Source organism: Agelaius phoeniceus, chromosome 13, assembly GCF_051311805.1.
Source record: "Agelaius phoeniceus isolate bAgePho1 chromosome 13, bAgePho1.hap1, whole genome shotgun sequence".
NCBI lineage: Eukaryota > Metazoa > Chordata > Aves > Passeriformes > Icteridae > Agelaius > Agelaius phoeniceus.
The window spans coordinates 2,810,370-2,836,577 of NC_135277.1; the positions used below are offsets into that span (position 1 = coordinate 2,810,370).

Below are 26,208 nucleotides of genomic sequence, written 5' to 3' on the forward strand. Positions count from 1 at the left end.
ATTTTTAAAAGGAGGTTTTATTGCCAAATCTCAAAGCTCTTTACAAACAGGAGACAAAAGTGCTGCCTTTCCACGGGCTGCAGCAGCTGCTTTTCAGATCGTCATCCACACTTGCTCACTTGCAAACTCACTTCCTTCCTGTCACAGACATGTAAACTGGTGGCACAGCCCAAAACACAGACTCACACTCCAGCACTCCAAGCCCAGAGGGTTTTCAGGCACAAAGCCCCCTAGCCTTAGTGCAGCCAGGAATTAGATGCAAGTCTAAATGCATGTTTAAAGGAAGATTAAAAAAAAAGTGCATGGTGGCAGGATGTACACTGAAGATGGGAGTTGCCATAGGAGGCTGGATGTTTTAGGATGAAACTGCTAAATCTATTAGAAAAAAAGTTAAAATCAAGAGTCTCTACCATAGCATTTGCAGCAGTAAAGTTACTGGGTGATACAGAGATTCCACTTAAGTTATATCTATTTACAAGACATAATACAAATCTAGTGAGATCTGTTAGTACAGCATATACAGTAATTAGCTGTAGGTTGAAAAACGATTTAATTTGCCCATTTCCTAACAGGTAAAGGGTATTTATCTGTTAGGATTCCTACTGATGGCTATTCAGTAAAATGTCAGATATTTATTCATTAGAATATTGAGTATAATATAAAAATATACAGTAAATAGAAGCACATCCTGTAGGTTTGGCTGTAACAGAGAGGGATGTCTGGGTATTTTCACCAGCACTTTGCCAGACAAGTATCCACAGAACACACTGCCACAAGAAAACACTGGAGAGAGCAAAAACATTTGTGTATAAATACGGGGACTGAGCTACCCCATAAGCTGTTGTCATTCTCCTGGATTTCAGAGCCAGGCTTTGATTTGCCTGTCCTGAAGTTTAGGATTGGCTTCAGCTTTGGGATATGAACCTGTTCCCAGAGGTTGCCCTGGTTTGTGTATACTCCTGTTAGTGTGAACTGGGTTTTCCCCCCATCTATCTATTGTCACAGAACTGCATCTTGCAAAAGCCTGCCTGCTCTCTGGAGCTGGTGTCCCTCGACTTCCAGTGCACACCAGGTTCTGACAGCTCACATTCATACCACACAGTGTTCGGTAAACAAAAGTGCACATGCAGAAAAATACATTTAGATAGCAGATAGGCACTGAATATTGTCTGTGTTCTTAGCCCTTGTCCTAAGTGTGTCTGGAAAGGTGAATATGACCCAGCGTTCACATTAAACCCATGGCAGCAAATGGCACAGGTCCAGAGTTTGCTTCAGGCTGTGTGCCTCAGGGTGGGCTTAGGACATTGGAAACTTCTTGCCTCAAAGCAAAGCTTTTTGGCACCTGAGCCCTGAGTGTTTGACCATGTAGAACTTTCCATGTGACAGAATAACAAGTGAACTCTCATACAACATCTGTGTCTGTCTTGAGAGGGGGACTCATTACCAAAACCAAGGCTAGTTTAATCAAAAGCAGCAGAAGCATCAGTTATAGTCACTATCTGTCTTGCTGGCTCCAGGTGGTAGAAACCAGGGTATTTGGAAATCCAAAGCCAACCTTTCTGTGCTCAAACCTGAAGTACCTATGCCTAGCCTAAGAGGAGGCTCAGATGAAACTTTACTGCTGCAGTGGGTGGTGTTTGCAGCCCCAGCAGACTTGTGGGACCTGGAAAATGAGGAGAAAAAGAAATGGATGAGCTAAGAACAAAGTGCTGGAAAATGAGAGAAAAGAGTATAGGTAGCATGTTGCTCCTTAAAACCAGACTGGGAAGATTGCCATTTTCCATGTTTCCAGAGCCTGGCTCAAGCTAAGGAGAAGCCCTCTGGGCTGTCACACAATTCTCCTCCAAGCAAGGACAGAGAATAGGGGAGAGGGCCCAGCTCGGGTATGGGGCTACACAGTAGCAGTGCAAAGACACCATTTTGCCACTGCTGTAATCACTGAAGGCCACGGGTACTGTGGTGGACAGGGGAGGCTGTGGGAATTGTGCTGGAGCCTTCTGCAATGCCTTCCTCAGACCCTTCCATAGCAATGCATTTTTATTTTCATATACTTCAGCCATTGGGACCAGCCCTGAAGTTTTGTGTGCAAAATGCCTTTCCCTCCATGTGTGTAAATTAGAGAGATCTGGGCCAAACCGTGGCTCTCAGGCTGGCCAGGACACAGCAGGTAGAGACACGTTCATGGGAAGGGGGATCTCATCCAGACCCACGGCCTGATGTGCATGCTCCTGTCAGTTACATCCCAAGACAACACTAAGGGAACACACACCCCCAAAACTGCTTTGTGATAGCTCTCCTAGGAAGCTCCTGGGGATCTCCTGGACACAAGTTCTCCAAATGCCTGGCTATTTGGTCCTAACAATGCTGAGGGAATTCAGAGTTATCAGATAATTATGTTCCTCAATAATAAAAGTGTTGTCCTGGTAGAAGACACTTTCACAGGCCAAGTGTAATCTCAATTTCTCTATTAATGAAAGAGGAACAATCAATACTTGCCTGGCAATGATGCTTTGAGACTTGTGTTCACTCACACAGTGCTTAGCACACCTAAAGCACTGCAGAGCCAGCCTCAAAGTGCCTTCATACAGCTGCTCCAAATCAGGGACACTACTTGGAGTCAGGAATTGGCCAGTTTGGTTTGCCTCTGTGTGAGGTCACTTTTTAACTGTGGATGTGGTTTTGTGAGTATCTTTGGAGAAGATCAAACCGTTTATCTTTACATTCCTAGATGTCACTGGGCCAGGTGGTCTGGGAAACCATGCCAGCAAGTGAACAAACACTGACTACATTTATCCTTAAATGATTTAGCTGGGAAAACCAGATAGGTGCCAGTGTAATCTGGTATTTGCTTGCCTGTAAATACAGAGAGACAGGGGCTTTTGCTAGAATAGCCATTCTGCTCCTTTCAAAAAATCTGGCTTGGTCTGATTACCAGTAATTTTTAAGGCCTGATCCATTGAAAGGACTTTGGACAGAATCCTTAAGGAGCATTCACATTTTTGAAACTGTTCACTGTCCTGTAACCTTCTGCTGTGCTAAGAGGATTAGAACCAGACTGGTATGTACAACATGAAGAAAGAAAGATGCTATAACTGAAAGCTCAATTCTGTCCCACAAACATGGTGTGTGCATGGCAAAACACCATCTTTAAACACTGGCCTAGCAATGGCACAAATCATAAATGCAAATGTTTAACTTTGATTTTGGAAAAGAAGTCTCTGCAGAGTGTGTCAGGGAGCACTTCTCCTATAAAGAGTCACTAGATCCTTTTGCTTTTCTTTCTGTTTCTGTGTTCCTTCTTTTTTCAGTTCTCCAAGACCTTTAATTTCTTGCAAAACTTGTGAAGCTTGCCGAAGCTGTTCTACTGCCTCATTGAGCAACGTCTCTGCCACCACTGGGGGTCCATTCCCCTCCTGGGCCTGTTCCAAACCTTCACGTAAAACCTTCTGCAGAAGCTTTTCTGCTTTTTCCCTTTCATTAGCAACTTTCTCCTCCATTTTAGCTATGCACTGATGGGAATCCTTTGGGAAACCTTGGCCTGAAAGTGCTCTCTGTTTATTTTTGGAATCAGAGAGTAAGTCTCCTAGAGAAGAACAGCGAAGTTTGAGAACTGAAGTGTTTTCTGTAGAATCTTTCTTCTCAATAGTTGCTTTTACAGCCTCATGGTCTGTTTCTGTAGCTAAGGAAGTCTCTGTCTCTTCTGCTGAAGTTTGCTGTTCCTTCTCGGCTGCGGTCCTCCCATTTCCTTCTTCTGTTTCAGCTGTTGGGGATGTGAACTCTGCTACCTCGCTGGCTGTGATCCCATTCACTGGGGGCTTGGAGCTGCCAGACTCCTGCTCTTCCCAGCCCCCAGCTTCCAGGTCACCATGGCTGGAGTTCTCTGTGGCAAGCATTTTCTCTGGCAAAACCTTAGGAGGAACAGGAGGCTTTGAAACATCTGTAGCAGCAATCTCGGCCGGGTTGTCTTTGCCATCATCTCCTGATGATTCCAAGTCTTCTGTCTTTTTAGGTTCAATGGTTGGTTGGTCCCAAGCTACTTTCAGCTTGTCTGGCACACTCTTAGGAAGTGGAATTGGAGCTTTTGATATAACCCTGTTGCTGACCTCAATGAGGTTCTCCTTGTTCTCCTCACTTGGTGCTTGGGATTCTTCCACATTCTCCTCTGGACTTCCAGAGTCCTCCTCCTTGGCATTCACACTGTCCTTTGATTTGATGTTTTCCTTAAGCTTCTTATCTGGAGGCAGCGGAGGAGACAGAGGTTTTTTATGCTCCTGGTCAGGAACATTGTTCTCTGCCTCCTGGTTTTCTTTTGTGCCAGTGGGTTTTGTGGGTGGCATAGGGGGCTTTGGAGTTTCTTTTTGAGGTGGTTCATTGTCACTTTCACTGATAGTGGAATCAAAGGTTGGTGGTCCATTGTCTACTATATCCAGATCTAGTCGCAGGATACCATCTGATGTACACTTGGCAGCCTGAAAAACAAGAGAGAAAGTTTTCAATTTCTATCATTGATTCTATGTTTCATCCTTTAACTTCAAGTTAAAGTGCAAAACCCTTGCAACCAGCATGGCAAACAAGAGGTTGCTGCTTCAAGCTGAGAGAGTTGGGGCTTTTCAGCCAGGAAAAGAGAAAGCTTCAGGGAGACCTTAAAGCCCCTTCCAGTGCCTAAAGGGGGCTTCCAAGAGAGCTGGAGAGAGATTTTTCACAAGGCCATAGAGTGATAGGACAAGGGGGAATGGCCTTAGGCTGAAAGAGGACAGGTTCAGATTAGATACTCAGAAGAAATTCTTCACTATAAGGGTGGTGAGGCCCTGGCACAGGTTACCCAGAGAGGCTGTGGACTCCCCATCCCTGGAGTGTTCAAGGCCAGGCTGGAAGGGGCTCTAAGTAACCTAGTCTAGTGAAAGGTTCTTTGCCCTTGCAGATGATTTTTAAGGTCCCTTCCAACCCAGCCCTTGATTCTAAGAAAAGTGCAGAACTTATTTTACTACTCCTTTTGAAAAGACTGTCTTAAAGCCTGTACCACAATAACCTAATTTCTTGGTTTTCCTGTGGGTGCTTGTGCTAAGCTCTGCCTTTTTATTCTTCGTCCTGTGGTAGTGGGATCCCTGTACCCCCTTCATTTACAATGTGCCCCCCCAAAGGCTCACTTTTCTGCTTTTGAGCTTGCCATAAACCAAGCTGATCTTTAGATCACTTGGCCAAGGATTGTAATCCTGTTGCCTTCTGCTTGCTTCCTCTAACCCAATGTCATCCTGGCCTAAGCAGGGCCAAGGCTCAGCTGGTTAAACCTCCTTCAGACCACAGGCTGTGCGCAAATCTCACTAGTAGGGAGGTTTTCCTAAAAAGGATGGACTTAGCAAAGACACTGCAGTATGTAAACTCAGTGCCCCACAGAGAGAACCACAGTGACAGTTCCTGTGTGAGGGAACCCAAAACCACACAGAGGCTGCAGCCAGGGCCAGGCTCCTGCAGTGCAGAGACTTTAGTTAAAGCCTCTCTCTGTCTTTCCAGCCCAGCAGAGAGACAGAGGCAAGCTGCATCCTGGCAGCTTGGCCCTGACCCATCCTCACCTGGCCTGCTTTGAACACTGAAAATCCATGTTTGTGCCATTTCCTTCATGAATCTGCAGCCAGCAGCCATGATACACATCTTTCTGCAGGCTCTATCCCCTCATTCCTGCTGCTAAATTTTTAAGTCAGTTTCCCCTGATTTTGGCTGAGGTGAGGCATCTTAAGAGGTATTAACCTCAGGGGTATCTTGTGAAAATAGTGATCTGAGCAGGAAAGAGAGAGATTTTTTTGGTGCCTAGGGAAGGGCTCTCCACCTTACTGAACCCGTATTAGGCAACAGAATCCACAGTTCATTGTTGCTGTGACTTTTGTCATGTTTTCTTCTGCGGTTTTCTGGAGGATGGGAATCTATGATTCATTCTCATGCATTTCTCTGGGAGAGACACTCTCCCTCCATTTCTATGCAAAGTAAAAAGTCTCAGGGTATCTCATTTTCTGCACAAGGGTCATCTGAGTGTTGTGCAGGCACATAAGTCAGGGTCTTGGAAGTCTGAAGAAAGAAGGTTTGATTTAAAATCTTCCTTGCTTGTGATTAATGCTCTGCTGAAATATCAATCTGTCTGTAGAAACTTTTTAATAAATCACAGGAATCAAACATTAGTAAGAACCACTCCCCTGGAAATGAAATGCAGGTTTGTGGTTTTTTCTTTTTTTTTTTTTTTTTTTTTAAGTGAGAGACCCAGAAAATCAGTTAAAAGTAGACAGGTTAGTCTATAAAACTGCCTGGGAGAATAATGTATTCTGTTTCAGACCTAGGGAAGGGCTTGTAAGCTTGAAAGCTCGTCTGCTTTCTCCAGTTAGCTTAATAAAAATACAGCTTCTCCCCCTGGACCATGCAGTTCCTCTACCTTTAGACCACTGTGGCTACAAAATTATCACATCTTTGAAAATAAATATGGGAGCTTCAGTCTCTAATGGCTCTGACCAGATGGTGAAGCAGCTTATGAGTTATGAAAAGCTAAATATATGGTAACGTGCTGCAGCAGATAGAGATCTATGGGAACCTGGAGCTTCATTAGAGAGGTGCTGGCACAATCCTTCCTGCAGGAAGTTGTTTCCCTTGTCAGCTTTCTCTGGGGTTTCCCCTGGGGTTTGGTACCTGGGTGGAAGGAGCAGCTCTCAGTGATCCCAGCTGGTGGGATGGCTCGCTCCAGCAGGGTGCACTTACCTCCTTCAGGTGACTTCTCGTGGGTGGCCGACGTCCGTGGGACACCTTCACCCTGTCCCGAGTCACGTGGTCCAAGGAAAGGCTCTCGTCTACTTTCACCTTGAACAGGGGGAAGAGGAGGAAAGCAAAAAAGAAGAGGGTCATTAATTTCTCAGAGGACATGTCCATAAAGTTGTCACTGTCACACATGAAATGTTGAAGCATTTCACCTCTAGTCTTTACCTCAGAGCTCAGTTACAGCCAGCCTGCAAAGCCCTGCACGTATGTGATGGATATTTAAGGTCTCAGAGGTTTGCAATGGCTAAACTTATCTCCACCTAAGAGGCAGGGAAAAAAAGGACACAAGGAGCTTTGTCCTCACTGCACCCTGTGCTTGGACTAGCTCCTGCACATGGCAGAACACAGCAGCAAAACTGCTGTTTCCATCTTAGAGGTGAAAGCTCATTAATAACCGTGACCTGACTGTGAACTGTATCAGCAGCACTTTGTTTCAGCCCTTCCCTTCCCTTCCACAGCTCTAATGACTGCAGGATGCTGAGGAGAAGGTGTGAGCAGTGACCTGGATTAATTGCAGATCCAGCTGAATTAACAAATTTATTTCCTGGAATCTGACGAGAAATGCACTGCCTCACACTCCTAAGGAGGGAAGTCCAAGTGCCCTGACAGGTATTTCTCTGTGCTGGCTCTATGACCATCCACCCACACTGTGATGCCCAAGGGCTGGAGTCTGCTCCCCATGGAGGGGCAGCACCAGTGACCAGGGACACTGAAACATCTGTGTGTCCTTGGTACCACGAGTTTGTGCAATAGGAAAGCTGGCAAGGGTGAAATAGGGATTTAAAGAGAAAAATGGCTGGTATGGCAGAGTGGTTTTACAGCTCCTTCAGGGAGAACAGATAATGCAAGTGAGCTGAGGGCTTGACACATTACCCTGTGCCTGGCCTGTGTGGAAACACTTTAAATCTGAGGTTTGATCCTTACTGGAATGACTGAGAATTAGAGGCTGGATTATAAGCTGCTATAAGGAGAATAACCCCACTTCACAGGGCAGGGAGGTGATCTGAGATCCCACCTTGCTGTGCTGCTGAAGGGTGTGCAGAATTCACTGCCCGCTGTACTGAATAAAAGCAAAGCCCAACTTCTCAGAGTTTACACCTCTAGCACTGTATCTACACAAGCAAGCCCTTTTCTCAGAATTTTTACTCATTGCTTTGGTTTCCTTTCCTAAACAGTTTTGCTGATTTCCTTGTTCCTCCTTATCCTGCTCGTTTTCTCTTGTGTCATTCCCATGGTGGTGGTTTTGTTAATTTCCTTTCAGTTACGGAAAGAACTGCAGAAGAGATGCTGCTCCCTTGGTTTAGCTCAGGGCTGATTTACAAACTAAGAGGGAGCAGAACAAGGTTAAACAGGCTCTAGGTTGTGCAATTTTCATCCTGCCCTCTGTACAGCAGGATGGGAGGAGAATTTGAAAGTGCAGGTGTGCTGGGGCCAGCTGAGAGGCAGGCAGGTTTGGCCAGGACCATGGAGTAACTTTCCACCAGACTTCTCTCCAGACTGCAGGCGGAATAGCTGGTGGACTGAGTCACTTCAGACTTTTCCAGTCCTGAAGATTGGGCTATATCCTAACCAAGTACCTCCATTTCCAGGCTGCTTGGTGCTGAGGACCATGGCAGTGTGGGGAAGATGAGGGATGATCCCTCCAGGCTGCATCCCAGCTCCACACAACTCAGTGCTGCAGCTGCTTCTCTGCACCAGCTGCTTCCATTGGGAGAGGGGGACTCCCAGAAATCCCCTGATCCCAAGCTCTGAAGGGAAGGAACCTGCCCTACCTTGCACACCACTTTCTCTTTCCTTGGACCATGGCTGGCATGAAGGAAAGATGTGGAGAACAAGAGTTCAGGCAAGTTCTGCTTTTAGCTAAAGGAGCCATGGATGAGAACAGACACAGAAACACAGGAGTTTGAAAAGTGTTTCTCTTACCTCATCAAATACTTTGTTTTTGCCTCGATTGATCCCTTCATTAAGAGCTTTTATCCACGATTCCTTTTCTTCCAAAGTTGGAGCTTGAAATTTGATATCATGAACCTGCAAGAGCAGAGAGAGAATTTTTGCCTGAGCATTCCCTGTCAGGACCAGAGGTACCTCTGAATCACTTCAGTTTCTATATAACATGCACTTCTAGCCTGTGTTTAAACTACAGATTCCTTTGTGCTTTGGCATAGCTCCCATGAACAGGATTTTGTTATGCTGGACAGATTTTTGTTGTAGTTTTATTTTGGTAACTACTAAAGTAGTAAAAACCTAAGTTTCTCCCTTCTGCAAAATACTTGGAATAGCTCTTGGAGCATCAGTGAGTTGTACAGCAAATGGTCACACTGCATAGAGTCAGACTGAAAGTCCAAGTCATACTGGCTGGTTCAGATGAAGTAAAACATTTTATCTCCCACTTCCTCCAGAATACCAGGAATGGGATGGCTGCATGCAGTGGGCTCTGCCTGCTTCCCTGTTCCTGTGGCTCTGCAGAACAGAACTGATACTGGAATGTGGGGCCCTGACACTGGCTGCTCTAACTCTTACCCAGCTGGGCACAGACACAATGAGGCATAAGAGCAATGTAAGTGCAAAAATTCACTGTATCTTTTTCTGTTTGCAAAGGAAATCCAGCAGTGAACACTGCAGACAGGCACTCTCTGGGGTCTGAAGAGCTGCCCCAATAAGAAGGGAAGAGCTGGTCATATAAGAGGGAACTGACAAGAAGTATGGGTCACAAATAAGGAGGGAGGATGGGTGATTGTATGGCTCTCCTCCAGCCAGCCAGCTCTTCCCTTCCTCCAGGACAGCTCCATGGCTTTACTCAGTGTTTCCAATCTCTTCTTGCCCACAGCAGTGACAGTAGGCAGGGTGTTATTTAATTCACTGCTGTTTCCTCTGAGCACCTCACCAGTATTATGTAGCTGTGCCCCAGAGTACACTCCAGGGGAGAGAAATATCATCTTCACCTTACAGGTGGCTCCATGGCAGACCAGCTGGGATCCAAACAGCTCCATGTGGTGCCCAAGCCACACTGCACAGGCACACAGGAATACTCCTGTGCTAAAGGACACCAGCAACATTGCAAAATGAAGCACTGAAAAGTCAGACACTCCCATTGTTTCCAGGCTGCAGGATGTCAGCCTGCTGTGTGTGCTCCTCCTAGCACCATCCCTAACAACAGGGTGGCACTTCTTACTCAGTTATTCCATCTTGTGTTTTATCCTCCTGGGTCAATATGTCTTATTGATTTCACTCTGCTCCAGCCCTGCCCTGAGAACAGAATTACTGATTCCCCTGACAGTCTTTTTTCTTTCCTGCTTATCACTACAGTATCTAGGGGGCTTCACAAATTCCTTTTCAGGAAAACTGAAATTATCCACCTCTTCCAGGTGGAGAAGTGAACTACAGAGAGGCTTGTTCAAAACACAGCCTCATGGGGGTATTGCCTGGAACAGTTTTTTGGGGGTATTTAACATTCTTATAGGTACTCTGCACTTTCCCATTGCCTTCAAGGCAGTTGTAGCCTCAGCCTTTTTGTAAGTGAGGCCCCACATTCCAAAATCACAGCAGAGTCTATATAAAACAGGGACTATATTAAATGAGGGGGACAAAGCTAATGGTGACTGACAGTCGAGTGCTCTTAGCAGCTCCCTGTTCATGGCACAACAAAGCAGCAACTGTTCTGGGTCTCAGCAACTTCTGAAGGGACCATCAGAAATTCTGCAGAACTAAAGCCTGATCTCCTTACACCCACTCTTGCTGTTAGAAACCAACTGTTCTTCCTTTCTGTATTTACTTCTCATGTCAGTGCCATGGATTTACATCACAGCTTCCAAATGCCAGACACTCACAACCATCATGGCAAGCAGGGAGTTAAGGAGTAATTTGGGGAAAGATTCTTTTATTTGATCAGTTTGCACGTAAGGTGACGGGACCACATGCCTTCCTGAGAGCTCAGAGGGGAGGTTAGGGCCTGACCCACAGCCCTCTGGAAAAAGAGCCCTTTGTCTGGGATGCAGAAGAGCCACTCTAACCAGGGAATGTAAGGGAAGGCAAGGCTCCAAAACAGAGCAACGGCCAGATTTTGTTTTAGTCCGAGCTGGCCTGGTTTTGTGTGTGCTTAAAAACTTTTTTTGTTTGGAAACGATTTTGCCCCAAAGCTTTGTGATTATAAAAGCTTATGAGAAAGCTCTACTTGTGAGCAGCTGAGCTGCTGCACTGCCTGGCAAAGACCTGGCAGCCTGCACAAGGGTTTAGAAATCTCCGTACACGTTGTTCAGGGGAAGGATTCCTGCCTCACTTCAAGCTTCCTCTTCCAATGCCACTTTCTGCGCCTCATTCCAAATAAAGCTTCCCAGTCTGTGACTAAGCACTGGTGTCAGCAACTCTGTGGCAGAGCAGAGAGAACCTCAGGGGGGTGGTTCCTCGTTAATGAGAAGCTGAGATGTCCCTCTGGCATGCAACCCTTTGCCATCAAATGCAGATCCAGTGGATGGTGAGAGAAAGGGACTCATGGTGCAACAGAAGGGAGCTGGGTGAGGGAGGATGAGCAGCACAGTGGGACCCACAGGGCAGTGTGGGCAGTGCCAGCCTCATGTTGCAGCAGCCCTGCTCCCTGCTTGCACAGCTCCCTGGGGCTGTGACACAGAGGGGCAGGTTCCTCCCAGTGTACAGGTATCTTAGAATTTTTTTCTCTCCTTTTTGTAACACACCCACAGACACCAAGGCAGAGTCAGGCTGCTGGGGCTCTGAGGCTTGTGCTCAGGCTGCTGCCAGCCACAGCCTTTTGCTGCCTGGCAGTCCCTGGTCTGTCTGCATCCATCTGTGGCTCCTGTCCTCAGCCAAGGCACTGGGGAGAGGAAGCTCACCCATACCAGGATGGGAGCTCTCAGTAAAGCAGGAAGCTGGAGAGGAGAGGCAGGAAGAAGCTGGTCTGAGTCTTGCCTGTCATTGGGACTCTGCACAGTACTCTGAGACTCCCAGGCTCTCAGCAAACAAGGAACAAATTAATTTCTCTTGTCTGTATCTTTACTCATTTGAATATTTACAGATACCAGCAGATGCATCTAAAGATGTGTATTTCCTACAAAACATTAAGCAGGGTCTACTCTCCAGCAGGAATTTAAGGCAGAGAGTCAGTGACACCAATATGAGAGGGCAGCAGGCAGGGTAACACATTTGCACTCCTTCTTGCTAAGCCAGCTGAGACTGAGTCATGCCATAAACAACAGGCTAATGTGCCAGGAAAAGCTGTCATGGCCAAACCTAGTGACCATTGTAAGCCATGAATGCAGGCTACACAATTTACTGACAGTTCCTCAGAGCACAGCACAGCTCCTGCTGAATCACTGCTGAGACCTCAGGCAGGAGAGCTCCCACACAGATCACTGTCCATGACAGCAGTGGCACCAGCTCCCTCCCTGCTCCTTGTCCTCCCTGAGACATCATTCTTCTCCAGCACTGACTGCCTGATGGCAATGCCAAGCCTGCTTTCCAGGAAAGAGAAGTGTTCCTGGGGTCAGTCTGTTGTACCTGTGCTAAGTGATTTAACAGACAAGCTCTGGACAGCTTGTAGCTGCAGTTTAGGACTGTCACCAACACTTCTTTGCTGAGCAATTCTGCAGATCTGCTGCAGAGGCAGGTGACACAACCCTGTGTTTGGTCCGTATCTGTTTCAGTGCAAAGCCTGGTGGGGCTGGGCTAAACTGGACTGTGAATTGCCTGTGAAGTGCTAGGGGGATGTGTTCCCTTCTGCTGACTTTTGGTACAGGGTGGTCACCTCCAGCAGAAGCTGCAGCAGAGCTGGGTCAGTAACATCTTAACTACCATGAGTGCAGCAGTCTATCTGCCAGATGGGAGGTCATTTCTTGCCTTCTTCTACAAGACTTTGTCAGATTATATATCGAGAAGGGGAAAGGAAAGACAAGGGACTCCCTGCCTGCGACAGGGAGGTTGGAACTAGGTGATCTTTAAGGTCCCTTTCAACCCAAACTATTCCATGTTTCTATGAGATGACTGTCAGAGGATTCTGGTGGTTTTCTGTAGCTGAACCAAGAGCTACATCACCCCTGGGAATAATGCAGCATCTCTGCCAGACTGGCAGACATCAGGAGCAGACTCCCCCAAGCCTCACTGCATTCCACTGCAGCTTCCAGGCTGGGCCCCTGGTGAAGGCAGTTCCAGGTACCTCAAAAATTGATGGAGGCAAAAATAAGCAATGGAAGTTTCCATCCCTGACCACAGGTGTGAGGATGCCTGAGGAGCTGCAGGACTTGCTGGTGGACTCTTTCCTTACTACCACCCTCTTCCCAATATTAATATTTCCCTGCAGCTGAAGCTTTTCAGATCTACTGAACACCAGACTTGAGCCAATCTTGGTAATTTTCAGAGTTTACACCAAGCATCATTTACACTGCTTTTCTGCATTGTGAGAAGTACATTTTAAAGTCTCCAGGCCAAGGCTACTGCCCTTTCTTCGAAGCCCAGCTCTCTCCATCCAAAAGTTTTCACTTAATTGCTGTGGATGGAATGAAGCATTTGAGATTTCTAAGCAGAACGGGGCTTTTGCACACTGCCAGCTTCCTTCACTGAAGAACTGAAGCTCAGGGGGCAGTGCTTTCTTTCAGTTCCATATCAGTGCAGGCATGTGACATGATCATATTGTCACAGCTCAACAAAAATGTCATCCTTGTCAATAGGCCAAGCAGAATCTGGGGTACATTCATCAACGACCAGTGTTCAGCTGGACAACTTATTTATTCAGGTGCAACTTCAGCTGCAGAGTAGTTTTAACTGACTGATTCATCTCTGCTCAAAAATATCCCATCCAAGATTTTAACTGGGATTCCCCTGCAACTAAACTGGGCTCCCTGTATTCAAGATTTGAGCACTGAAACAGAAATGGCCTTTCCTAGCTTGTTGCTAAGTCCCTCAAACTCATTCCTCACCATTATGCTCAGGAGAGAGGGTGAAAAGAAAAAAACCCTAGCAAGATGTGGCAGGGTTTGGCAAGCTGGCTCACAGGGTGATTTTAAACTGTGGATGGCAGCAAGCCTCCCAAATGGAAAATGTTTAACTGATATATATCGCCACAGCTGTGTATTTCAAAACAGAAGAAGGACAGTTGTGTATGTTGGCCTCCTAATTGAAGCCTGTGCTAACATCTGCCAAAGTTATGTTGTGTGTCAACACCCTCACCAGATTCCCAGCCAAAAGAAGGGTGGGAGGGGAGCCACAAACAGGGAACTTTTCATTTATAAAAGCCCTTCCTTTCACCAAAAGAGCCTTATAAAAAGTAGCCTCTATCTAGGTCTCCATTGAATCAGTGGCATGAAAAACAGGGTAGCTGTAAACTTGCCAGCATGCCAAAAGGATGAAGTTACCCTTTTGGGCACTGTTTGGGCATATTTTTCTCATAGCAAGAAATGAAAGGTTTGGGAACAGGTCTCACACCCTGTATTGATTCATGGAGCAGTGCAGAGACATATGCAGCTATTTCACAATTCTCTCTCAGGAACATACTGGCAGATAATACCTGTTCCTACCAGGCTGCCCATCTCTGAGCACACAGGGTACTACTGGTCTCCCAGGGAATAGGTGTACACTTAGAATCACAGAATCCTAGAATCATTTGGCTTGGAAGAGAAAAAACATCTAGTTCCAGCCTTCCTTCCATGGGCACGGACACCTTCCACTATTCCAGGTTGCTCCAAGCCCCGTCCAACCTGGTCTTGGACACTTCCAGGGATGGGGCAGCCACAGCTGCTCTAAGCAGTCTGTGCCAGGGCCTGCCCACCCTTGCAGGGAAGAATTCCTTCCTAATGTGTTCTGGGCTCCAGTGCTCTGCTGGAGCTCACTAGCCAGGGTTCTGGGGCAGGAAAGTCCTTGTTTTGTTGTTTTGAATGAAGTTTAGCACAATGGTGCTCTGAACTCAGCTGGGGTCTTATTATATGTATAAACATTAAGTGACTGGAGTGAAAGAATAAGCAACAGTGACAAGAAGGACTAAACAATCTCCATTTATTTAAACAAAATGGAGATGGGGGAATGCAGCAAGTTGGTATTTGTGTCTGTTCATGTTTTTATGGAAATGAATGTGTTTTTGTCCCTCACAACTTCTCAGATTTGCATGGGGAGATTTAGTAAGAACTTCTAGGCCAAAAAAATCACATTGAAATTAGAAGGCGAAGTGTGATACCCCAAAGCAACAATGAAGAATTCTAGCCCATAAAGATGCTGAAATGGATAGCATGCAAGTAGGAGCTAAGGAGAACATCAAAAGATGTGTAGCAATGATGACTATAGATAGGAAGTAAAGCAGGATGTCCTTGCATACACCCAATGCTCAGATGGATGTATAGTCACTTTGCAATGCCAGCCTGGTTTTTAGCTTCTGGATCTAACCAGATGCTGTGCAGGATGCTGCAGATGTAGGGTTTCATGAATTCTGCAAAATAAATCTTTTCTCCTAGGAACTGTTTGGCAGCAAGTAAATTTGCACTGGAGTTTCTCAGATCAATGGTTCTAACTCCAGGAACTGTCTCAGTACATGGATTGGAATTATTGATTTCACTGGACTTTGGCAAAGCTGCAGCATCCACAGGTGCTCAGAAGACAGGGAGGAACCATAGGGAATGATCTAAGAAGTACAACTTAGGGAGTACTGGAAGAAAGAAAATGCTAAGGCAAGGAGAAAAAAAAAATCAAGAGGAAAAGGTCGAGCCACAGGAAGATGCTTTCCCCACAACAAGAAAGAAATCTACATGGCAGTGGCTTTCCTTCTTATACACTGAACACCCTTTACAGCTACAGGTCATTCTCCCAGCTGCCAAGGAGCTCAGTCTCAGAGCTTTGCATCTGCTCTGGGCACAGCTGGCTGGAACTCACTTTGGAGTTAGCAAACTCGAGGGTGATGAGAAAGGCAATCCTACCTTCTTACCCGGGGAGCGGATTAAAATGAAACGATTTTTCCTTTTTAGTAGTGCACGCAGCTCCTGGCACTTGTCATAACTCTCCAGTTCCACTGTTTCTATGCACTTCTGTTCATCCTGCAGAGAGGGAATGAAACATTACTATGAAAAGGAGGCATTGAAATCAATCATAGACCATCAAATTCTGCATTTTTTCCCTTTGCAACTGTCTAAAAGCTCTTCTGCCTTAAAAATAACCTGCATGCAGCCAGAAAGCCCCATAAATCAGGCTGGCATCTCATTAAGAAAATACCCTGGTCTTTAAGCTACAGGCCTAGTGGTCCACAGTGGCTGAGCAAATAACAGGTTGGGGACAGTAACACCAGCTTCTGTCATTGCTGTTAGCCTCATCCAGGCATCTGCAGCCAGAAGTGACACTACCTCCACCCCACAATGAAAGGAGGAGATGTGATTCTGCTTCTTCACAGGGAAGATGACACAAGCATCACGATGGTCCAAGCAACCCCCTCAGGAAGCCTGAGCCAGAGCAGGGATGAGAGGGGAGCCCTGTTGCCACACGGAGCTGGGGCAGACTGGTCCTCACATCACAAAGGTCAGCAGGAGCCATGTGTGATGGACACAGTCCTCTTGCAGCCACACTGCTTAGAATTGGAAATACAGCCCTGTACAGCCAGCAAAACTGTCTGGGCCAGCATCTCAGTGGGGAATATTTATCTCTGGAGTATCTCCACTGATGACTGCCGGCCGCGATCTTGGCTCATTTCTCCCAGCAACATAACTAAAATTCCACACGTGGTGCGTGGCTCAGTTCAGCTGCAGAGCACCATCCCTAATAGGAATTGCAGCGTAACACTGGGCAGATAATATTCTTCATGTCTCAATAGCCCAGCAGAGACCAAAGCTCCCTTTTGCTAAGCACAAATGAGCAGTGAGAATCTCAGAGCAGTTCTTGCCAGTGAAGTGCTTCAGTCAGCATGGCTCATGAACCTCTCCAGTACCATCCTGAATTAAAATCACTGGTCATAACCACCCCCAGCTCAGGCTCTGCTCCCAGGGCAGCTCCTTGTGCCCGTATGAGTTTGTATTTAGCAATTCCTGTAGTGGAGAAGGGGGTGTGGGATGAGGAAACATGTCATAGCCAGGAAGCTGCTGCGTGGCTGGAGGCAGGGAATGGAGAGTTCAGAGGGAAGTGGGCTGCGGGGAATTTCCTCCCTTTACCACTTGACATTTAAGTCGCTGTGCAGAACTCAGCCTGCGTTTCAGTTTTTTTAACCCTCCTATCTGGGGATGGGGGCCCGGCAGAGCCAGTACACAGAGCAAGTCCTGAGCCACCGAGGGACGTCTGGATCTAATTTAGGTTTATTATTTTAATGACATTACTGTTTATTTCATTTAACACTGAGTAGGTGAATGTGAACTGGGAAAAGGCATACTAGGAGGAGGAGATGAATCCTGCCCAAACCTAAAACCCAGGCGATAAAATCCTGCTGACGCTACTGGGCCCTTTGAAGGCTCCTGCTGCAATCCTGGTATCGCAATGTCACTGCAAAAGGACAGGGATGGAAATAATAACCCCTCTGCGGCCAAGAAATGACAGAGAAGGGTGAGGTCAGGAATACAGGCCTCGGGGATGGGTGATCTCATCCTGGCCTTCGGAGGACGACCGCCCACGTTACAGCCCTGCCGCACGGCCGGTGCAGCTCCCAGCTCCTTCCCCTCCTTCCCTGGGCTCGGGATGCAGAGAGCTCAGCAGTGCTCTGAGCTGACACCAGCCCCAAGCCTCCTGCCCACCCTCCCTGGTCTCAAGAGCAGCTCTGTCCCCAGCAGAGCCCCTGTCACCCTCCCTGTCCATCCCATCCGTCCTGCCTCTTGGACAGGAACTCTTCCCTGTGCAAGCCATGTGCCATGTCCTAAGGGCTGTGGAACACCAAGGTGAGGAAAAAGGGGACTTGGCAGGGTGGAAAGGTGTGGTTTTGCTGTGAGATTGCCTCTTGCCTTCCAGCTGCCTGTCTTCTCCCTGGGGAGGCTTTGGGGACTGTGATCTGGCCAGGGAACAAGGGCAGAGAGGATGGGGACATGCAGGATGCTGTCTCCCAGAGACACCTTGATTCTTCAAGCTATGGCTCCTTCATCACACGGACTTAGAACTTTTCAAGTGAGTTATCCTCTTCAGGGAAAGCAGGGAAGAAAGCAGCCAGAGAAATATAAAAACTCCATGTATGAGGCAAAGGAAAAGCATCTGAGTTCAGGGAGCAGCAGAATGGAGCTTTTGTCTATGTTTTACCCTTGGCAAGCAGCCATCCCCACTCTGTGAGCCTACCTGGGTCACAAAGAGATCCTTTATGTCTGTCCTGCAACACTAAGATAAAGAATGAAAGACCCGACCCTGACGCAGGTCCCCAGGTCCCTTCAGCCTCCTGGGACCTGGAGAACACTCAGCACCGTGCAGAGACAAGGTCACTTCCAGAGTCCTGCCCTGACACATGTTCTGGACAAGCTCAGTCCTGGTACAGAACCCTTACATTCATGATTTAATGCAGAAAAACTATTCCATTAACTCTTCATGGGCACATCCTGTGACAAACACATCTGTGTCTATTGGTTTGGCCCTTAAGAAGAAAGTTACTGAACACCTGGACATATTAATGCACATGCTTAACCAAAGAATCACGCTTGGCAAACTATTTCCCTAATGAAAATTGTATAAAAAGGTGGGGGAAAAGACTCCCTGAAATTTTTATTTATATGAATTCCCAGCAAAAACCTCCTCATTGACACACACTCAGGGGCTGAGACCCTTCATTCAGTGTAAAATGTCTAAACCTGAAATAATAATTTATTTCTCTATTTGAGGCTCTCAAAGTGTTTTAACAAATCACTTTTGGGTATACCTTGCTATCACTGTACCAGGGGCAAAATGCAGATGTTAAGTGTCCAACTGTTGAATGCCAAATGGATTCTCTGGTCTCTAGAATCTAGTAGGATTTTTCCCTGTCAAATAACACACTTCCAAAGAAACCCTAAAATAACAAGAAAACAGGTCTAAGCACTAGCTGCACTGTCTAGGGGGTAAAAAAATCCAAACTCAAGACTGATGCTTTCTAATCCATGAAGTGATAATATTGATCTGTCTAGTCACCCTACATTGGATTGCCTGGTCTTCAGGGAAAAAGAAAACTCTGTAGGTTTTTTTATTCTTGCAACAATATGCAGAGAAAAGAAGACAAGAAACCCCACTAGAAAATAACCCACTTGGTTCTATGCAGACCTGCAGAGCAGTTTCTTGGGATCCGAGCACCCTGTACTTGCATCAGTGCCTCCTTTCCTGACATCTGGGTATGGAATATACAAACATCTTGCTTAATTGCATCTTCATTTAGGTGAGGATACAGATGGAGGGTGCTATAGATGGAGGCACGGCAGAGAACAAGAAACCCATCTCCCTTCATTCCCCATCCTCTGAAAGAAACCTGAAGCCGTGTGGGATGACTTGCACCCCATCTGCTCCAGGTAACACAATAGGCATTTGCCATTTGCCTTCAGGAGGTGGCTCTGCTTTAAACCAAACCCAACGCCTGACTAGCAGATGCAACTTAGGGAACACGTTCCCAGGGCAGGTCAGGGAATCAATCTCCAGCACATTCCTGGAGATTGCTACTGATGATGATACATGGTATTTGTGTGCTGCTCAGACTGTACTTTCCAGCAACACTGTACAATGTTCTTGTCTGTATCTCGTGTTGGCCGTCCCCTCTGCTCTTGTTTTGCACCTAAACTTCAGCTAAAAGTGCAGCCAGGCTCATGCAACTGCACCAACAAGGCGGCCTGCATAGGAAACAACCGCTAAAGGCAACATTAGCAGCCCTTTGTGAAGGGGTGGACACGGGAGGGACTGAGAAAAGCACACTGAGTCCAAGGCACTCCTCAGTTCCTGGAAATCTGATGGGCTCGGACCAGCTGAAAGGCTCAGCCTCCAAACCTGCCTGCCCACATGGAAGCTGATCCCCCGTTTAATCATCCAAGTCTAATTCAGAATACATATGGAGAGATGCCATTTATTCCTGTTGCCTGAGGTTTTATCTCCTTTTCAGAAGCACTGAACAACCCCATTTGTAAATGTTTCAGCCTGAGGATGGTCTGGAATGCTGTGTTCTTCTCCAGGGTCACACAGACCAGATATGTGGAGAAGCTCCAGTGGGAAAAATGGCACCTTGAACTCCAGAAATGCAAACCACCATAGCACACTGCACCACAGACTCTGCCTAGACATCAACCCTTCCCAGCTCAAAAACTTAGTTCCCCATTTGTAAGACAGAGACAGCCACACTGCCCTGACTCACATTAAAGGAAGATAAATACAGTCATAAACATGAACTGCCTCAATTCTGTTGCAACAAGACCCCTCCTGAGTGCAGAAAATTGCCATTTCCTTTAGTTTCCCTGTAGTAAGTCTGCACAATCACATGTTATCCTATTGTGCTACCAGATAATTTTGCAGCAATTTCCTCTCCTAAGACATTTGACTTCACTGTAAGCCAGTTTAATAGCCTATAGATATTAACATGATCCCTTATTTACAATAATGGGACCTTGCAGCTACTGTAGCTTACAGATGCAATTTATTACAGGATGTTACCACAATCCGCAGGCTACCAGAAAACATTATGCCTGGTTGTTACAAATGCCATTTTCCTTCTTGAGATAATAAAATAACCCTTTAAATGATTGGGATTTTTTTCCCTTCTTCTGAATGTCTGTGAAAATTAATCTTACTTTAAAAGCCTCCTTTTCCCTTGTGGTAATGAGAGCCTCCATGTATCTTGTTTTTAAAGGCATGCCCTTTAAAAAAAACCTACGTCATGTTTATAGATTTTGAATCTTCGAGTTCCTGAAGCTTCAGCTGGAGTCAACAGGTGTCCAGGGCACTGGGAACTGATCTACAGAGAGTCAACAATTTGCAGGATCAGGCTGCATCCCTCTGGGTAAGAGAACTCCCCGTTGCTTTTCCTGTCTTCTGAACTGCTCATCACCTGACATTGACTTCTCCTGTCATTATTTTTGCACTCTTCATGACATTTCACAGCTAAGAACAAATGACACCAGAAGGCTTTGGGATTTGGGAAGAGCAGGAGTGTTCAGCATAAGGGAAGAGGTAGTACCCTTTAACCTAAATTGTTTATAACAAATCTTACTTTATTAGGCAAGAGTATGTTTTTAAAAAAGAGAACCGAACTCACTGTCAGTCCTTTGTTCCTGAAACCACCACAGCAATGCAGCTGCTGAAACATTTCCCCATTCTTCTTCCCTTGACACACTGCACATGAAGCTTTACATGACTTTGCTTTTATATCGTCCTGATGGCTACACATGACCCAGATCCTCTTGGGCCTGACACCTCACAGGCACGTGGTCCTTGTGCAGACCACAGTCCCCCACCCTGCTGCACACACAGGCCACCACAGGGCTTAGACCTACCCACTCCTCATCTCACACCCCTCTTGTAGCTTGTAGCTTGTGCTCTGCACTGTAATTTCTAACTTTTGGGGCAAACTCTGCTCTTGCAGAAGCTGCTTCCAGCCCAGGAAAAAGGGCTTGACTCGGGACAAAGCCACCTTTGCCTCCTGGCAGGAGCAGCCCTGCACTTTTCGTTCTTCTTGCCTGAAAATGCAGGACAGATTTGGCTTGGCTCTTACTGCCCATTTGTCTGGAAACAGCTCGAAGTGCGGCCATGAACTTAAGGCATGCAGTTTATCTGGGGAAGTCCAGGACAAGGCTCCCAGGGGTCCTTTGCTCAGAACTGGCTCAAGTAAAGGGAAAAGATGAGCCAAATCCAGACCGTCCGTGCTTAAGGAGGACAGCATGCACTCACAATCTCACTCTGCATCCTTCAGTGGCTAAAAGAAACCCTGAAGAGTCTGGCTGGCAACAATCTGAGCTGCTTGAGGGGTGCCAAACAGCTGCAGGGTTGCCTGCCATCCCCTCAAGTGGCAGGTGGGAAGTCAGCCTGCTACAATCACTTTTATCCTTCAAAAGCCAAAACCTCATTGCACATATCCTGCTTCCGCCCAAAGCTTTACTCCATTCACCTTCTCACAGGATGTCCTGCCCCCCATTTTTTATTTTGGCAAAGGCTCTGTCAAAATATTCAGTGGCTAAAATATTTATAATATATAATATATTTAAAACGCAGCTGCTGTCTCTTTGACAGAGCTTACCCTTCCTGGAGATATCTGGAGAAGCCCTTTTGGCAGGAATGGGCTGGAGGGAAGAGTAAAAAACACAGGGACATGCATGTGTCCCTAGGGGCCTGCTCCTGCCCCTCATTCAAGGCCATTAGCTGTGACCATACCTCATCCTCGTAGACCATGAGCTGTGTTTTCCTCAGCTGGATGTAACGATCCTTCCACAGTCCCAGGAGCCCCCCGCTGCTTTTTTTAATCCAACCATATTTCTCTGCAGTTGGAGCACACTTTGGTTTCTCTGAGACCTCCTCCTTTGTATCCTGCAAGGACAGAAGGCATAAGGAGTTTCCATCATCAGAAAGCCAGCCCAGAGATGATTTTGGCACCCACCAATTGTGATCCCTCCCCACCACATCACGATGGGAGATTGGCATCTTCCACAGGAAAACTCAACCAGCTCTCACAGGACTGGTAAGTGGGCACAGACCCCAGCCATCCCTGGAGACACTGTTGGGATGGCAACAAGTCCACCTTGTTCCTCTGCTCCCCCAGGGGCTCTGCTTCCCTCTCTGGGGAGGTACTCCTTGCTCACTCGTGCACCAAGTGCACCTTGAAAAAGAGCAGCCTCCTCTCTTTGCTCCTCCAGCTTTCTGATGAATCCCAGCACAATGGATTCTGCTGGCATCAGTAGCAACACTCATATTTTAGTCCAAGGCCACTTCTGCAAGCTCCTCTTCTAGGTGTCTATGCTTGGCCACCATCCCCAAACCAACTCCTGTGGGCAAATCCACAGCATGAGGGACAGGGCTTCACCACATCCACATTAAAATGTTCCCAGCAGGTTAAAGATTAAAACTTTCCTCCTCTCCAGTGCACTGGAAGAGCCTTTGCAAAGGCAGGATCCCTGTACCCCTCCCTTGGAGCACCCTGCTGCTCCCCACACCCCATGGTCCCCTCAATAAGCCTCTTTCCCTGGAGCAAGGCAAGAGGAATCCCTTGCTGAGCCAAATCCCCTTACACAATCACCTCACTAACCTTGTGATTTGTCAGGAGAGGCCAAGCCAAATCCTCCAACCTCCTCCCAGGGACCCCACTGTCCCCCAGACTCAGTTTTCTCCATGTCCTCACGTGTAATAGCAGCAATCCTGCTGCAGAGAGCTGGCACACAAACAGAAGATGTGTGACAAGAGAGCCCCAAACATCCCAAAATGGCCCTCACTGCACCAACTGGACCAGCTGGAGCTCAGACATCTTGTTTCATAACATGAGAAAATCCCAAATGCATGGAACAGAGTCAGAGCTGGACACTCCCACAGCCAGGGCAGAGCAAGTGTGTATGGACAAGCTTCAGAAATTTGGAGGAGAGCCTTGCTAACGAATCTGTTTTCATGCACCAAACTCCCACTGAACACACCCTTGGACAGCAGCTTTCATCAGGGTAAGCTCTTATTTAAAAGAGGGAGCTTGCACCAATAAAAAGAAGAAAAACAGCTTAAAAACCCCATGCACCCACATTTATTCTGACCTCCACTAAGATCTGGAAGGGGCTGGGCTTTCCTGGTAGGCTCAGGTGCAGACTGGGAACAAGAAACTCAAATAAACTGTGTTTCACCTAAAAAAAAACTGTGCTGAAACCTGTAACAACCTCGGTGCCTTTTGTAGAAGTTATTTCAGTTATACTGAGCTGCATCTGAAATGGCCACAATACAGGATGACTGAGCATCAAAAAGTTTTCCGGGAAATGGAGGAACTACATAGGGTAGGTTTTTTTTAAACTTGACTTTTTAGGTTGCCAGGAAGTTGTATTCAGTTGAGATCTGTGACTTCAGCAAACATCAATTCCTGCACAAATACAGACCTGCTGGTTTCCTGATCGAGAACCCTTTTGATGTCATTTTTAGATAATTGGGCATGGACTTTAACCTCCCTCGTAGCACTTGTGCATGGATGTTGCTGTATGAAGAGTTTATTCAAGTGACTCCAGACCAACAACTGCTAAAGTGTTTTCATCTTTTAAGGCTTTTTTTTTTGCTTGGCAGGTGAATTTTTGCTAGGCTTTTTTTTTCCCCACCTGGCAGAAAGGCTGAAGTCACATGGTAAATATGTCTACCCATGCTCTGCTCTGCAGAGCAAAAACTACACTGGTTTTAAAATAGAAGTACTCCCTGTGAAGACACAGCACCTAACATCTGTGTCCCCTGCCTGCAATTCAACAATTAAAATGGGAGCATGACACAAAGACATAAGGTGCTGTTGTTAACTCAGCTATATATGAGCATTCTACAAGAAATATTCAGATATCCTTCCTGGGATATTCTTGGGCTGGATTCATTCTTGTGGTAATTCCATGAGAAGAAGCCCCCCGACATCAGCCAAGTGAGCCAGTGTAAATGAAGGAAGAACCAAGTTATCCCAATGCTGGCTCAGGCCAAAGGCATCACTCCCAAAACCAACCCAAAGGAGCCATTTTTGCATTAGAGGTGAAACACGAATTCCACTCCTTCAGCTTGGTTTAGCCTCACATTTTGCAGCGCAGCAGAGAACCCAAATCAGACAAGATGGCTTTTTATTTAACAACTAGGCAGTTTTTCCTCCCCTGCCCTGTATTTTATGGGCCCACAAACCCACGTAGTCTTCATGTCTTCCAACAAAACAAATCCCCAAGAGCTGAATCACAGTGGTGCTTTCAAAGTTACACAGATCACAGAAGTGCCTCAGCCAGTTACATCGACTTCATTTCAATCAAGCATCTCTCTGTATCACACACTCCCTTCTACCAAGGTGCTGATGAACAACTCCCAGGAGACAGCCTGCATCCCTGCACGTCCACTGTTCTTCTCCCTTTCCACGTTATCTCCCAAACCTTGCTGTTAGCACTTCCACTTCTCCCCAGCCTGCTGGAGCAGAACAGGTTGTTTCACTGGAAACAAACTGCTCAGATCCACGTGGAACTTGGGGAACTGCCTCTGACACCCCTTCTACAAGCAATCCTTGGAGGATTCATGTATCACTGAAGAAGAGAAGCCCGTGAGAGGGCCAGCCAATGCTGGGGTAAGTGTGAAGCCCCTTTGGCCGGCAGCCACCAGCTGGAAGCAGTTTCTCTGCTGTGGATTAATTTCATGGATGCCAGCGGATAATAACAACTCTCAGTCACTACCAACTTGGGCTGCTTTGCCGTCTCCCTGCTGTTTTAAAAGAGCTTTCATTCTTGCCACAGAATGTTGGGAGCTGAAATAAGGGGGTGTGAGGGGGGAGAGACAAGCCACAGCGACAGGGATCGCATGTACCAGACAGAGCCTGAAGTCCTCCGGCAGTCCGTCCTACCGGGAGCTTTCTTTGTGCATGAGCAGCAAAACCTCATCCAAGGAAAGGAAGCAGGAATAATTGCGTGGCCAGACGAGGGGAGAAAGCGACCTGTTTAACTTGCCAACAAATTTGTGGCATCTTAATCAATTCTCAGAGGGATGGATTATTGGGGTGTCTGATCCCATGGACATGAAAACCGTGCGCAGAAGAAGCACCACTGCCCTTCTCCGAGTTAAACCCGTCCCAAACAGAAAGGAGGAGCGGAACAGAAGTGGGGAAGTCTGGAGGTGCGTAGCCATGTCCAAGCTGGCGATTCGACCCAGGCCCGGCTCCAGCAGGGCAGGACAACACCCCAGCGGAGTCACTCGGGGTGGCCCGAGCACGCGTGGAACCAGTCCGGCTCTGCCCCTCCCGGCCGGGTCCAACATCCCGAGGGCTGCGGGGATGCGCTGCCGAGGCTCTGCCCGAGCCGCTCCGGGGCTTGCCGGGGATGGGGAACCCCCCGCCCCGCGGTCTGCTTCGCCGTGCCCCGGGCGCAGCGGGGCCGGGATGTCCCAGCGCCGGCGAGCACCCGAACACACCCCGAAGTGGCCGGGGCGGTCCCCGTGTCCCGGCAGGCGCTTCTCCCGCCCGGCCCGGGGGTCCCCGCTCCCTGTCCCGGGGTCCCCCCGCTGCCCGTCCCGCTCCCGGCCGGACTCACTTGCTCCATGGCTCCTCGCCGCCCGCTCAGGGGCTCGGCCGCCGCCCCGCTGCCCCGCTGGGCTCCGGGCGGACGGGCATGCCGGGCGGGCCGGGGGTGCCGGCCCGGGCCCCGCCGCTCTCCCTCGGCAACAACTTCTCGGGGAGCCGGAGCCGCGGCAGCAGCAGCAGCACCGCCGGGTTTCCGGCGGCTCCGGCGCTGCCAGCGAGGAGGCGGGGATGCCCCCGCCGTCGGCCCCGGCCCCGCCGCCGCCTGGCCCGGCCCCCCCGCCTGGCCCGGCCCCGGCCCCGGCCCCGGCCCCCCCCGCCGCCGACGGGGG

General features: G+C 47.7%; 1 protein-coding gene across 1 annotated transcript; it reads right to left on the reverse strand.

Moving 5' to 3' along the window:
- Positions 1-26,192, reverse strand: PLEKHO2 (pleckstrin homology domain containing O2). Its single transcript, XM_054642098.2, has 6 exons — positions 25,890-26,192; positions 22,051-22,203; positions 15,702-15,818; positions 8,719-8,823; positions 6,739-6,837; positions 1-4,469 (listed from the first exon to the last, which is right to left on the reverse strand). The coding sequence occupies exons 1-6, from the start codon at positions 25,896-25,898 to the stop codon at positions 3,231-3,233; spliced, it is 1,722 nt and encodes a 573-aa protein (XP_054498073.2). The 5' UTR covers positions 25,899-26,192; the 3' UTR covers positions 1-3,230.
- Positions 26,193-26,208: the final 16 nt, after the last annotated feature.

What these genes read in the sequence shown, in the direction of transcription:
- PLEKHO2 (XM_054642098.2), bottom strand. An exon ending in TCCGCTCCCCGGGTAAGAAG is followed by an intron (nt 8,824 to 15,701) that starts GTAGGATTGCCT and finishes CTGCTCTTGCAG; the next exon opens with GTTCATGATATCAAATTTCA. An exon ending in CGAGAAGTCACCTGAAGGAG is followed by an intron (nt 4,470 to 6,738) that starts GTAAGTGCACCC and finishes CTTGTTTTTCAG; the next exon opens with GCTGCCAAGTGTACATCAGA.